Source organism: Ammodytes marinus (genome assembly GCF_949987685.1).
Source record: "Ammodytes marinus genome assembly, chromosome: 2".
NCBI classification, from domain to species: domain Eukaryota; kingdom Metazoa; phylum Chordata; class Actinopteri; order Uranoscopiformes; family Ammodytidae; genus Ammodytes; species Ammodytes marinus.
The window spans coordinates 20,142,931-20,158,033 of record NC_137231.1 but is presented as its reverse complement, the minus strand read 5'-3'; the positions used below and the strand labels follow the sequence as shown (position 1 = coordinate 20,158,033).

General features: G+C 40.2%; 1 protein-coding gene across 5 annotated transcripts in view; it reads left to right on the top strand.

Moving 5' to 3' along the window:
* Positions 1-14,060, top strand: part of nipbla (NIPBL cohesin loading factor a) — a 32,847-nt gene extending 18,787 nt beyond the window's left edge. For all 5 annotated transcript variants that reach the window (XM_080044487.1, XM_080044486.1, XM_080044485.1 and 2 more), the window contains exons 23-49: positions 687-813; positions 920-1,002; positions 2,202-2,334; positions 2,705-2,848; positions 3,054-3,140; positions 3,528-3,748; positions 3,939-4,041; positions 4,191-4,289; positions 4,498-4,644; positions 5,751-5,885; positions 6,100-6,198; positions 6,313-6,366; positions 6,454-6,562; positions 6,719-6,849; positions 7,100-7,240; positions 7,356-7,449; positions 7,688-7,842; positions 8,080-8,170; positions 8,423-8,596; positions 8,756-8,946; positions 10,310-10,417; positions 10,817-11,017; positions 11,236-11,382; positions 11,539-11,915; positions 12,040-12,214; positions 12,484-12,684; positions 12,785-14,060. In XM_080044487.1, coding sequence (XP_079900613.1) covers positions 687-813; positions 920-1,002; positions 2,202-2,334; positions 2,705-2,848; positions 3,054-3,140; positions 3,528-3,748; positions 3,939-4,041; positions 4,191-4,289; positions 4,498-4,644; positions 5,751-5,885; positions 6,100-6,198; positions 6,313-6,366; positions 6,454-6,562; positions 6,719-6,849; positions 7,100-7,240; positions 7,356-7,449; positions 7,688-7,842; positions 8,080-8,170; positions 8,423-8,596; positions 8,756-8,946; positions 10,310-10,417; positions 10,817-11,017; positions 11,236-11,382; positions 11,539-11,915; positions 12,040-12,214; positions 12,484-12,684; positions 12,785-13,147 — 4,090 coding nt within the window. In that variant the 3' untranslated portion in view covers positions 13,148-14,060. The remainder of the gene's footprint in view (positions 1-686; positions 814-919; positions 1,003-2,201; positions 2,335-2,704; positions 2,849-3,053; positions 3,141-3,527; positions 3,749-3,938; positions 4,042-4,190; positions 4,290-4,497; positions 4,645-5,750; positions 5,886-6,099; positions 6,199-6,312; positions 6,367-6,453; positions 6,563-6,718; positions 6,850-7,099; positions 7,241-7,355; positions 7,450-7,687; positions 7,843-8,079; positions 8,171-8,422; positions 8,597-8,755; positions 8,947-10,309; positions 10,418-10,816; positions 11,018-11,235; positions 11,383-11,538; positions 11,916-12,039; positions 12,215-12,483; positions 12,685-12,784) is intronic.
* The last annotated feature ends 1,043 nt before the right edge of the window (positions 14,061-15,103 follow it).

Here is a 15,103-nt window from a genome sequence, read left to right as displayed (position 1 = left end):
ATGACCTGTTAAAAGTCCTATCCTTAGCTCTGCTCATCTTATAAGCAATTACAGCAATAATAACAGTTCTATTTTAACAAAATAATAGAAAAGTATCGATAAAGATTTGGATTGTGGAGTCTTGATAATGGTATCAATAGAAATGAATGATCCCCTTCCCTACTTACAGTATAACTGGGCAATAGCTTTAACATGGTGGACTTTAATCACTTTTTGGCACAATGTGACCGTTTTAAATAAGTAAAATAAGAACACAGAATTTTTCTGAACACATTTGTGTGGAAGCTAACATTCAGCTTGGCTCTGAGCTAGACTGAGTGTTCTGAGACCCCCAAAACCACGCCAGGTGCCTGGCAAAAGAGGCCCTTTCACGATGCTGCAGCAGGAACAAGCTCTTGGCTGTATGTGTGATGTCATGATATCTAGGCTTATATGAATTGTTGTTGGTTGTATGTGGTCAGGATGAGACAAGTAAGCAGTGTTTGCATTTAAGAGATACGGTTCGCTAAAATTTATAATTTAATTAGCCTATAAATATCATTGTTTAACAGTTTTTTTTTGGGGGCAAGCGAACACCACATTCGGGCAAGTAAAACATTACCTGTACTTGCCCTATGGGCAAGTGCCTTTGAAACCTTAATGTCAATCCCTTGACTTCTATTGTTTCTTTTCTCCTGTTGGCTTAGGCTGAACAGCTCGGACAAGGATGGAGAGCCGATGTACATCCAAATGGTGACTGCTCTGGTGCTGCAGCTAATCCAGTGTGTGGTCCATCTTCCCAACGACAAGGACATGTTTGATGAGCATGACAAGGTGGGCGAGCGAGCCGACTTACAAAACCACCCCACAATCAAGCAAACATAAGATTCATATAAATACAAACACACATTTGTTCAGGAGTCTTTTTTTTTCTTTATAGGTCGATCAAGATGTGTTGATAACCAACTCATACGAAACGGCGATGAGAGCAGCACAAAACTTCCTCTCAGTCTTCCTCAAAAAGTAGTTACCAGTCCACTCTACACTTCCTTGAAATATGCTGTGTGCTTTTTGTTTACAAAGGTTGCATTGTACTTAAGCTTAAACTCTGTCACCTTAGGTATTAAAATGTGTACAATGCAGACTAATGCCATGGTAGCCCTCTAGTCAGCAGAAATAAGTATTAAACTACCAGCTTCCTTATGGTGCCAATGTTTCCCCATGTGCATAATATACTGTAGGAGAGCGAAGAAAATGTAGGGTCATATTTGTCAGAACATTGCTCTAAGTCTGTGAAGTACTCAAACACTTTTAATTAGGGCTTGGTCGATTTGACCTCATCAATATCATGATAAATTTAACATTTTGACCTGCTTATGATTAATGAACGATTATTTCCTTTTTTTTCAACTCATAGTTCGTTGACACGGTTTGTACTGTAAATATGCTCAACTTTTAAAGCTAAAATATTTTTATCTATTGAAATAGTACATACCTTATCTTTGTGATTTTGAAAAAATAAGGGAAATGCACAGATTAACTAGTAATGGTTATAATAATATTTCCAAATGAAATCAAAGCATTGCTTAAATGAAAATGTCACATTTCAGTTTTAAAGTAAACATCAAGTTCTCTAAAGTCGAAAATGAATAGCTTGCATTTCTTGCCAATCAAATCAATTATTTTAAATATTGCCATTTGAAAGGTAGAAAATAACTTGAATCTCTTGTAAAACATATTTTTTTAAATGTTAATGTCATGTTAAAAAAAGAATCAATTAATCCCTGCTGATTAAGAGTAAAAAAGGCTTGGACAGGGCCTAAATCAAAATAATCGACATTTGCAAGTTTAAGTTGATTACAGCTTCTGAATTTCAGTTCCGATTCATTTCCCAACCGTACTTTACCGTGTTTGGTAGATTTAGTCTGCAGGATTTATTTCAATCTTCATATAGTCTTGTCCCTGATCTTGTATTGTACTTTACCTGATGTTGAATGTGGTGTATGAGAATTGTGGTTGATTGTTCTTATTGTATCATGGTGCTGCCTTCTTGGCCAGGTCATTCTTGAAAAAGAGATTTTAATCTCAATGAATTTTACCTGGTTAAATAAAGGATATTGATTGATTGATTGATTGAAGCCTTAAAAGTTATATTACTATCATTAAATCTTTCTCATAATGCTTTCCTTTTGTTACTCCTCCCGCCACCTTCTCTGTCTCAGATGCGGCAGTAAGCAGGGAGAAGAAGATTACCGGCCGTTGTTTGAGAACTTTGTTCAGGACCTGCTCTCCACAGTCAACAAACCAGAATGGCCAGCTGCAGAGCTGCTGCTCAGTCTGCTCGGTAGATTACTGGTTAGTATGACCGAGCTCTTGCTTTTAAACTGGTGATTTGATTTAAATGTTGTAGATTAATAGCAGGGACAGTTTTGCCATCCTTTTAAAAAAGGGGAACCTTCATATACTGAGACAGATGTTGCAACTCATAAGATGGGAAAGACTTCCACAAGTTTATGTATTCTTTGCATGTTAAGAACTTATTTTGAATTGATGTTCCTCAAGACTTTTCTTTATGTCTAATTTTAGACTGCAGGGAAAAGATGTGTTTTTTTTCTTTTGGCATTCAAGTCAGTCTTGGTTTAATGGATGGTACGATAATGTGTCACAACAGTGTATTTCTTGCAGACAGCTGTTCTGATGTTGCATCTCTCTCTCTCTGTCTCAGGTACACCAGTTCAGTAATAAGCAGACAGAGATGGCTCTGAGGGTAGCATCTCTGGACTACCTGGGCACAGTGGCTGCCCGTCTGAGGAAGGACGCGGTCACCAGCAAGATGGACCAGAGATCAATTGATCGTATCCTACAAGAGGTACAAGAACAACTTCACATTCGATGATGTCACTGTCTCTCTAGAATGTAATAGTTGACAGTTGTAGTGACAAAAATCAGTTGAATGGAATGCAGGAAATTTGGGTGAGAATTTAGTTTCAGTTTTGATTAAAGATTTTTATTTTGGCTTGAATATGGATTAGTGTGCATGGCCCTTTTCGTAATGTTTGTCTATGGTTGTATAGTCTCCAGGTAGCGATGAGACCCAGCAGCTGCAGAAGGCTCTACTGGACTACATGGAAGATAATTCTGAGACAGATGCCTCACTGGTGGTGGGTTTACATTAGACTGACTTTAGATATGTTAAATCTATGTGCATGTTCTAAGTGTCACAGTGGCTTTTAGTTCTCTTACTTTATGTGAGCCGTTCAGCCACACATGGCAGCATGATCCTGTAGGTAACTTCCATATGTAAACATAACACTGAAAAACATCCATTAAGATTGTCAGCTATAAGTTCATGCTGCAATCTTATCAAATTTCTTTTTTCTTTTGGAATTAAATTGCTACATATACATAGGCATATCATAATAATATTGTCTTAAAGCACCGCTTACTAAATGTTACTAATATAAATAATTGTTTCATTGATATCTTACTCTATTGAAATGATTATATTCTTTGAATCGGCTGATACAGAGACCTTCTTTGTCCTTTAGTTTGCTAGAAAGTTCTACATCGCCCAGTGGTTCCGGGATAGCACCACAGAGGCTGAAAAATCCATGCGGAACCAGAATTCGAAGGATGATGATTCGTCGGATGGACCTCAACATGCCAAGGAGATGGAGACCACCGGTGAAATTATGCAGCGCGCTGAGAAGCGCAAGAAGTTCCTGCGCAACATCATCAAGACCATCCCGGCTCACTTCGCCACACTGAAGTAAGGATGTGTGAATATTAAGCGATGTTCACCATGTCACAGTACAAACAAAACATCTGATCATTCCGACCTTTCACGATTGCACTGGCCTGTCTGTTTCTTTTATGATGTCACAGCTGCCTGCCAGTTAAAGCCTCACTGCCAGTTGTATGACGGTTTGATCCTGTAACCTTCTTTCTCTTCTATCCAGAATGAACTCTGACACTGTGGACTATGATGACTCCTGTCTGATCGTGCGCTATTTGGCCTCTATGAGGCCGTTCGCCCAGAGCTTTGATATTTATTTAACACAGGTAAGATGTGAATATTTTCTACCATAAGTACTTTGTGTTTTAACCCAACCACAACAGCTATGTAGAATAAATCGTTCAGATTGTATAATTCAGATGATATGAGGGCTCACTGTTTTTTTTTTTGTTTTTTTTTTTCCCTCTGTTATTAGATCTTGCGAGTCCTTGGGGAAAGTGCCATTGCTGTAAGGACTAAAGCCATGAAATGTCTGTCTGAGGTTGTGGCTGTGGACCCCAGCATACTGGCAAGGGTATGCGTTTGTAAAAGCTAAACTGTCATGCCAGAATTATACATTACATTCACATTGTATACAGTATCCTACCTCCTGTTCCTATGATAATCATGCACTGTTAAAATTAATTTATTATTCTTACCTGTGTTGACGGTTATAAATGTTAACTTCTAGTCTTTTTTCCCTCCATGCTCTGTTACTGACTTTCTCTTCTCCACTTCTGCAGTCTGATATGCAGCGTGGCGTCCATGGTCGTTTGATGGACAACTCCACCAGTGTGAGAGAGGCCGCTGTAGAGCTCCTTGGCAGATTTGTGCTTAGCAGACCCCAACTCACTGAGCAGTACTATGAAATGCTCATAGAGAGGATACTGGTAAGTTGCAAAGTCAGACATTTTGCAGACATTAAGTTGTGCGGTCCATCAGTATATGAATATGATGGTTTTGGTACTGGCCATTAATGGATGAGCCATGTTTGCACTGCTGTTTGTCTATACTGGGGATAACTGGTAAATTGAATATCATGGAAAGGTCTATTCAAAAAGTGAAACCTTCTTTTTGTTTTAATTTTGATGATTACGGTTTACAGCTCATGGAATAAAAAAATCCAGTATCTAAAAATATGACAATATTATATAAAACCAATCAAAAAAAAAATTATAATACAATAATGTCAACCTTCTGAAAAGTATGTTTATTCTAGATTAATTTCACTTTATTTGTAATGAATCTAGAATATATGAAAGTTTCACTTTTTGAACTAAATTACAAAACATTTTTTATAGATTCTAATTTTTCAAGATGCATCTGTAGCTTTAAAATCGTCTTTGCACTGGGATCTTTACCATCATACTGTGCACCAGCAGGTGATCGTTATGTCCCTAAGCCACCTGTTCATTTATCAAGAGTTTTTTGATGAGGTTCCTTTTGAGTTGTGGTCAATTCATTGTTTAGGACTTGTACACTTTAAATCTCTTTTAACACCCAATCTTGGTTCAGTGCTGTTGCTGGTTCATGCATCTTTCTTTTCCCACGTCACTGAATTTACATCAAAAAGCATTGCAGGGATTGAGTTTGAAGGAAAGTTGCTTAAAATGGTTCATTTTGGCGCTTTCAAGATTTATATTATCACAGTCACTTTTAATAGCTGAATACAGTCTAGGATTAACTCAGATCATTGGGAAGGCTGTAGAATTATAAGCTTTGGATATTAAAATGCAGTCCAACAAACAAGCATTGTACTTATTCTCTGTATTCGGCGGCTGAGATGTGAGCACATTGAAATTGTTGTGCCTGTTGTCATGGAAATGTTCAGGAGGGTTCATGAGAAGTTCACATTTCATTATAGTCATATGCTGCCACCTATTGTCAGGAAGATGATATTGCACCCCATGCAGATGTTTCTTTTGTAAAGGACAACAAGAGCCTAGTTTTTGATGTAATATTTACTTGTATGACTTGATTTTGTTTTGGTGCACAGGACACTGGTATCAGCGTAAGAAAACGAGTGATCAAGATTCTCCGAGACATCTGTCTGGAGCAGCCAACCTTCAGTAAGGTCACTGAGATGTGTGTGAGGATGATCCGAAGGGTCAATGATGAGGAAGGCATCAAGGTACAGATCCAGTGCACTTTTGTCTCTACAAAATTGTAGACGTTTTGATAAATGACTCCCACTATTACTTATTTACCTTTTATTCTATTTATTTCTCATACGTTTTTATAGAAATAATCTCTCTGTATTACAAGATACCTGTAACAAAACCTAGAGTTTGAAAGAATTGTACCAAGATCTAAACTAATGACACGTAAATGTATGTTCTTTATAGAAATTGGTGAATGAAACATTCCAGAAGTTGTGGTTTACTCCAACTCCAGCCCACGACAAAGAGTCTATGACCAGAAAGATCCTCAACATCACCGATGTGGTAAGTGTAACTCGCGTTCCTGTATGTCTTATCCAGCAAGAAAAGATAAGTTAAAGTCTCAATTGCATCTTTTTGTCTAATGTATTTTTTAATTCTTGTGTCTGATTACTTCAGGTTTCAGCGTGTAAAGACACTGGCTACGACTGGTTTGAGCAGCTTCTTCAGAATGTAAGTATTTGATTTTGTGTTGGTGCTTCACCTAGTAGGGAAGCTTTTTCTAATAATCTTTGTGTGTCTCTCTCTCTCTCTCTCTAGTTACTCAAGACTGAAGAGGACGCATCATATAAACCAGCCAGAAAGGCCTGTGTTCAGCTAGTTGATAATCTGGTAGAGCACATCCTCAAATATGAGGAGTCTCTTTCAGGTATGCAAGTTTGTAATTTTTGCCCTACTTAAACTGTTTTGATTTTCCTTTAAACCACCGCATGTACTTCTGTTTGAGTATATCAGTCTTCTATGGTACATTTGATATAATTATATTAAAGCACAGCACTTGGTGTTATATTTGTTTCCTCTTTAGAGAACAAAGGTGTAAACGCGACACGGCTAGTGTCATGTATCACCACCTTGTACTTGTTCAGCAAGATCAGGGCCCAGCTCATGGTCAAACATGCCATGACCATTCAACCCTACCTGACCACGAAGTGTAATGTAAGTTGTTTTCACTAAATTTATTTTCCTATTGCAAAATGATTAAGAAAATAAATCGTCTTACCGCAAAATTAATGATGTCATTCATCAGCATTGGATTGAGCAGTGGAACCACACAATGCTTATTTGTGTCACCTGTCCTGAAAAGCTTATAGTCATTGGTAAATTAAGGGACTACCAATCAAGCCATTGCTGGTGTCCATACTACAGAGCTTCCACAGTAATCACTGTTCTATTGTTTGCCATGCAGACTGCCAATGACTTCATTGTCATCTGTAACGTGGCAAAGATCTTGGAGCTTGTAGTGCCGCTGATGGAGCACCCCAGTGAGACCTACCTCGCCACCATCGAAGAAGACCTCATGAAGCTTATCATCAAATACGGCATGACGGTGTGTTGCAGTGGCTTTGCACCACCATAAAACAAAGTTTGCTGTTTGTAACGTAGGTGTAGCTAGTGCTGTTTCTGTGAGGAAAAAAACCTATGATCATCCTCCCTTTCTCTAGGTGGTCCAGCACTGTGTGAGCTGTCTCGGAGCTGTGGTAAACAGAGTCACACACAACTACAAGTTTGTCTGGACTTGCTTCAACAGATTCTATGGTGAGATATACAGTTACCAACTTGAATCTTGATCAACTGTTTTTTTGCAAGGATAACAGAAGTCTCCAATGTTGAGCTTAGAAAAGTAACACTAAAACAATAACCTGCATTTAAACTTTCCAAAAAGGGCCACAAATGTAGTCTTACCCTGTATCCCTTCAGATATTTGACTGTAGAGTCACCAGTGCTAGAGAAACAAAAGAAACTTCAATTTTAAATAATTCCTTTATTTTTCTAGGTGCACTTAACAAGCTAAAGGTTCAGCATAGCGAGGACCCCAACAGCACGACGTTGGTAGCAAACAAGCCTTTCCTGCTGCGATCGCTCTTCACTGTGGGCGCCCTGGCCCGACACTTTGACTTTGACCTGGAGGAGTTCAAGGGCACCAACAAGGTTAGGATTGCAGTTGACGTTGAACAATATTTGATATTTGAATTAAAGCTGTGGAATGTTATAGATGGCAGCTTTTAGGTAAACAGCCACTGCTTGAGAAAATGTTGAAACCTAAGTTAGAGCCACTGTCCAAATTTGCTTAAAGTTGAAGCCAAATCTGTTATCTTTATTGCTGCTAGAACAAGCGACTCATTTCATGCTGTCTCACCACTATGTGTCTATGCATGTTGTGTACAGGTTGTTATCAAGGAGAAAGTTCTAGAGCTGCTGGTATACTTCACCAAACACGAGGACGAAGAGGTCAAGACCAAAGCCATCATTGGCTTAGGCAAGAAGTCAATTTTTTTTAAATATTCTAAGCTTTGACGAATGTAAAGGTCACCATACTTAATGGGAGTAAAAACGTTAGAAAGGTTGACAGAGCGGGAGGTGTTTTGCGGAGTCACTGGCCTTTTGGTGTCCTGTTAACAACTTGCAAGACAGCATTAGAAAGGCCAGAGATGTGTCAGAATCTGAGACGTGGTAGATGGAGACTGTATTGTTAGCTTGTTCTTACATTTCTTTACTGTTTGTTATTCAGGCTTCCTTGTGATCATGCATCCCAGTCAGATGTTTATGCCTGAGGTGAAGACTTTGTACAACGGCATCCTGGCTGACAGCTCCGCCTCCATCAACCTCAAAATCCAGATCCTGAAGAACCTCCAGACATACCTTCAGGAGGAGGACACGCGGATGCAGTATGCAGACAGAGATTGTAAGTTACGCTTACGCTGTGGTTTAGCACAGCTTTTTGAGGCATACAGATTAAGTCTGAGATGTTAATTTGAACATTTTTGCCCGTAAAAGTTGGTGTGCCAAAAATACATCGGTGTGTTACGTCACCTCATTGAAATGGTCTTTTCTGTCCTTGCAGGGAAGAAACAGTCCAAACAGGAGGATCTGAAGGAGATGGGAGACATTTCTTCGGGAATGAGCAGCTCCATTATGCAGCTTTATCTCAAACAGGTGTTGGAGGCGTTCTTCCACACCCAGTCCAGCGTACGGCACTTTGCTCTCAACGTCATCGCTCTCACACTCAACCAGGGTCTCATCCATCCTGTACAGGTAAGACCTGAGAGTCACAACCTGTTAAGGGTTTTAGGAAGATATCAATTTCAAATACCGTACTTTTCGGCCTACAAGCCGCGACTTTTTCCCCGTTTTTCGACCCTGTTATTACACAGCACAGTATATATTCTGTAGCTACTGGGGATGGGCGTTAGTAATCGAGTACTCGAGTACTCCTCGTTTCAAATGATCTCGATTGGTGGATGAGGAAAATAGTTTTTTGTTTTTTTTAGTGTTTGTAGCCTTTAGGCCGGCCGGCGGGCCGCCCCTATTTTAAAATGTTATATACGTGTACAAAACGGCACAAAACGGATATAAAGTTTAACAAAATTAAATATTTTGATCCAAGTTAAATAAACTAAGCGTTGTGTCAAACAGAAACCGCAAATAACTGCCACCTCCGTGCAGCGCAGCCAGTGTGTGGTCTCCACAGCACCGCGGAGCTGAATGCGGTGCTGGAAAACTTGGAAAGGCACGTAAAGAAGCCAGGCTGACTTCGGGCACATTCGAGCAAACGACATTTAAGAAGCCTTTATTATGGAATACAGGATTGAGATTCAAAAGCCGACGGTGTAACGTTCCGTTAACGAGGAATTAGTCGCGGTAATTAGTCACAGACAGGAGTGAGCATTGCGGTTGGATATACTAGCCTACTACTTCTACTGCTTTGGTGAGTTATTTAGCCTATCTATGTGTTTAAATTGTCGGACAATAATTTTATTGTATTTGCTGCCCTTCTTATTTTAAATGTCTATTTTGAATGTTAGCCAACTACAGCCCATGCTTTTTTTCTCTCTCTTTTTTCTCTCTCCACCGCAGACCTACTCGATCGGTTTAAATTGTGGCCCGCTTATTTAATTACTTTCAGTTAGGAAAATGTGTTTTAAACTTGTGGAAAATAAATCCTTAATATCATATGGCAACTGTGACTGTTTGACATAAGCATTGAGCGCTTTATTGCGGTCAACCGTTGTTCTGTAGACAGATGCGTTGTGTCCTAAAAATAGAAAAAAGTTTAACGACGAATCGATTGATCCTCGAGGAATGCAAGCGATCACAGGAGTAGCGAAAACACTCGTGCCCATCCCTAATAGCTACTATTGCACAAAATGGTAACACTTACGTACGTTATGCAAATATGCAACTTGTTTGTTGAAATGTGGGAGCTTCCTCAAGCAGCCATCTCTTTCCCGACAATCCCCTCTGTGCACGAACTCTTACATATGGTAATTAAACATTATAACACCTGCGGCTTATTGTCCAGTGCGGCATATAGTACGGAAAGTACGGTAATACACTCTCCTGTTCGGGCTAATGATTTTCTCTCCTAAAATGTCCTTTCTTGTCCCCGTCTGTGCAGTGTGTTCCCTATCTCATTGCAATGGGAACAGACCCAGAGCCCAGCATGAGAAACAAAGCTGACCAGCAACTGGTGGAGATTGACAAGAAATACACAGGATTCATCCATGTGAGTCTGTGTTCAGTCATGATACCCTTTCATTGCTTCCCAAATAACCGTCAACAGATCATCCCCCGGTCATCCGGCAACATGTTAGCACCTGTGTAATACTGTGCAAGATGACCATATGGATTTCAAATGAGTGTGTCTCCTTGCCCACCTCTTTAAAGAGACCTGTTGCATAGCTGCTGTACTGCATGCACTGCTTTTGGAAGGACTGTAACTCCTCCATACCAACATACCAAGAGATTTTCCTTTTTTCACATTGTAGATCTGCTGTCAAACTTTTGCAATGCTGTACAAACACTGCAACTTCTCATCTCATTATGTTATTGGCACATTCCCATGACAACAGTTGTCTGAAAGGCCAAATGTGTAACACTTCTCCTTCAACATGTTCTCTGACAGATGAAGGCGGTTGCCGGGATGAAGATGTCGTACAATTTGCAGCAGGCCATCGAGTCGTCTCGAAAGGCCACCATAAGAGGTTACAGACATGAGGAGACCACCTCAGCACTCTGCGCCCACCTCTTCTCCATGATCCGGGGGAACCGGCAGCACCGGAGGGCTTTCCTCATATCACTGCTCAGCCTCTTCGACGACAGTTCTGTGAGTAAACCTGCGCTCCTCTGTACCATGTCTGCTTTTTCTCTACATTTGCCAGTAGTGTGTTTTTATTTTTTTTTACTTTCTTACAAATTTAACAAGCTATCTTTGATCATGAATGAAAAGTTACAATTTTAATCGGAGAGAACAGCAATGGGAGTTTGTACCAGGCACTCACTCTTCTTGATCATGCCCTTTCCTTCTTCTCTGTCTTTCTGCAGAAGATGGAAGTAAACATGCTGCTGTTCATAGCGGACAACTTGGCCTATTTCCCATTCCAGAGCCAAGAAGAGCCTCTCTTCATCATGCACCACATAGACATCACCTTGTCTGTTTCTGGGAGCAACTTGTTGCAAACCTTCAAAGAGGTAGGAAAGCATTTTTTTTTTTTATTAAAAGTGCATCCAATATGCTTAGTGGGCTTTTTTATTGGGGTTGACAAAATCCTGAAAAGCATACCACAGGTTTATTTTTTACAGTTATAAGTATTGATTTTAATTTTTTTATGAATTTCTTTTGTTCAGCTTCTGCTCAAGGAGCCGAGGCGTAAGGAGAAAAAGGTTAAGAAAGAGTGGAAGAACACGTCAGATGGGGAGGAGGAGGAGGAGGAAGGGATGAACTGCGGTTCTCCCAGGAGTAACAACGGAGAGAACGGCAACAGTGACGCAGACAATGATGAAGATGTGGTACGGCGGCCTAAAAAGGCCAGAAAACCTGTGGCAGAAAGCTCCGAGTCAGAGTCTGACCTGGACGATTTGGATTTGGAAGATGTGGAAAAAGTAATGAGACTCCTCCCAGACAATCCCACGGGTCTCTTGGACTTTGCTAACGCTGTTCAAGGCATCCTGTTGCTGCTGGTGCTCAAGCAGCATCTAAAGAACCAATATGGATTCTCTGACGGGTAACATCCACATAACCTGAATCTCAATGAATATTTCTAAATGTTTCAGTGTGAATTAGTTTGACGAATTCAGACCTTTAGCCACATTGACCTTTAACTGAAGCATGTTTTTGTCGTCCAACAGTAAAATCCAGAAGTACTCTCCAACAGAGTCTGCCAAGGTGTACGATAAGGCAGTGAACAGAAAAAACACTGTTCACTTCCACCCCCGACAAACACTCGACTTCCTCTCCAACAACATGGCCCATGCCTCACTGTCACACGATGTCAAGAGGCGGATAGTCAGACAGTACCTAGATGTGAGTAACAAAGCTATATCTATATATATATATATATAGTGGGCCCCTTTTTTTAACATACCATTTATATACATACCAGTTTACAGAGCCTAGGTTGTGTATAAAGACTAGATGTATATACAGTATGGACAGTTTGGGATTGTGAGCAGATATACATTGATTTTGACTAAAACTCATTCACCGGCGACTCCACCTTTAACTCCACCTTTTGCTTAGAAATGTGAAACATGTCTCTAAAACTGAGTATCTTGTCTCTTCACTCCACGCAGTTCAAGGTTCTGATGGAACATCTGGACCCAGACGAGGAGGATGAGGAAGGAGAAGCAGCGTCTGCCAGCGCTAACATCAGAAACAAAGCCATAAACGCCCTGCTGGGAGGCCCCGGGCCCATGTCGGGCCCCAGCCCGCGCATTCAGGCAGGACCAGAGACGGATGACGATTATAGTGACGGCGACGAAAGGACCCCAGGGGTGAGAGAGATTGATAACTACTCACACTTTTTATAACATGCAATTTAAATGTGTGGTGGGAAATAATGCAAACCCTCCCCCCCTTCTGTCTTCTCTGCAGTCCTCTCGAAGGTCTAGGCGAGCGGGCGACTCCTCGGACCCCGGGCGCCTGAGTGAGACAGTGGATTGTATGGATGTGATCGCCCTCAGCTGCCCCAAATACAAGGACCGGCCACAAATAGCTCGAGTCATCCAGAGGTCCTCCAACGGATACAGCATCCAGTGGATGGCTGGCTCCTACTCGGGGCCCTGGGCGGAGGCCAGGAAACGAGACGGCCGCAAACTTGTGCCTTGGGTGGACACTATTAAGGAGTCGGACATACTTTACAAGAAGATTGCCTTTACCAGCAACCACAAACTGAGCAACAAAGTAGTACAGACTTTACGCTCACTGTATGCAGCGCGGGAAGGAGGGGCCAGCTAATGGCTCCTGTGTGGTGTTTTTTTCCCCCTTATCTTTTTTTTTTGGTCCCCCTTCTCCATTTCTACTTTATGAAAATCCCCCTCTTCCCTGCTCCTCCTCCTCCTCCTCAACCTGCCACCTCCAACAACACAGCCAAACTTCACTGGATTCCTACCTTTCTCCTCTCCTTCCTCATTTTTGTAAGAAAACACGAGAGAGCAAGAATATTTGACACTACATACTTTTACATGAGTTATTCTTGCAAAAATGAAAAATGACACAGAACATAAACTTATTATATTAGAGGGACTGCTCATGTTTTGTTTATGTACAAGTGCAGAGGATAGAATCCAGAAGGCATTAAAGGAATAATTCACCCAAATTATCCCTTAAAAAGGCTATCAGAAAAGAGACCTGGAGGGAAATGTTTTGTCAACATTGTTGTGGGAGCTCCTTCGCTGTTGTACAGCAGATTCTAGTCGCTCATTTCTACTCCCACTGTATCATAGTTTAACACAACAAAAAACTAAAATGTTTATATCTCTGAAGACAAAAAAGCTGTAAAAAAAGAATAAAACCTTAAGTGAATGTTGGAAATTAGTCTTTTTGATGTTCTTATTAAAGTGTTTTTGGAGTTTATTATACTACTAGCACCCCGATGGTTTTTCCTTTTAGCTTTTAGATATTTGGAGAGAAAAATAGAAACAGAAAAAAAAAATATATAAGAATTTTTATTTTTGTTCACTTTTATTTGTCCATGCTGTACAATGGCAGAGTCCTCTGGATATAATTTATTCTATTTCGAACTACGCATGCAGTATATGTGGCCTATTGCAGGAGGATATTTTGTAAATGTAGATTTTGTTGTATTAGGTCACCCTAGTAATAAGAGGAAAGGGGATTCATACCCTTTCGGTGGAACAAATACTGCAATAAATTTTCTACTTCTTTGTCACTTGTCTGCTCAAAGTGTTAATCTGATCTTTTCTTTTTGCAAATGAACAAAAGCATAGGATCTGGAAACTGCTAAAGCACAGACATGCCTTAAAGAAGGTTGAGCATTTACATGTGAGGGAGAGGGTATACAAAATTATGCTTTTAAATAATTTCTGAACGTAGATTTCAAAACAAACTACAGCAGAATTATGGCAGTCGTGGCTTTAATGGTTTCACTTAAATTAAAATGAACTATTATGCAAGTATTATTTTATATTTTCTTTAATACTTGCCCTTTGCAAAATCCGGCTAGACCACTATGGAACATACATCAGTAGCTGCTCACATCAGTATGTTATTTACAACACCAATTCCGAATAAGTTGGGACATTATGTAAAATGTATATAAAACAGAATGTGATCATTTGTTAATCCTTTTTCTCATACAATTGAGTTGAAAACAATGCAAAGGCAATATATTTTAGATTCAACCCTATGTATTTAATTGTTTTTCATAAATATATGCTTATTCTGATGTTGTCAGCAACCCATTTAAAAAAAGTTGGGACGGGCATTCAAAGATTGGGAAAGCTGTAGAATGTTATAGAAAAAAGAAATGTTTGGAATTTTACTCACATCATGTTAACTGGTAACCGGTGATATTATCGTGAATGGACATAAAGGGGCATCCCGTAAAGGTTCAGTCTTTACAAGCACCATCTCAAACATACAGCAGTCATACACATTCACACGAGGCAAGGTGGGTGAAGTGTCTTGCCCAGGGACACAACAACCACACAGGTGGCAGAGCGGGGATCGAACCGCCAACCCTTCGATCATTGGCCACCTGAGCCACGGTCGCCCAAGACAAGATTGCGTATACAATAGTTGCCTCTGATCTTCACAACAATTTTAACCACACGAACATCCCAACATTGTCATGTAGTTGCACTGCACATATCCACGGGTAAAGAGTAGTTCAATGTAATTTAATCGGATGAGCCAGACTTTTTTCTAATGCGCGTTTCGATATGTTTCTGG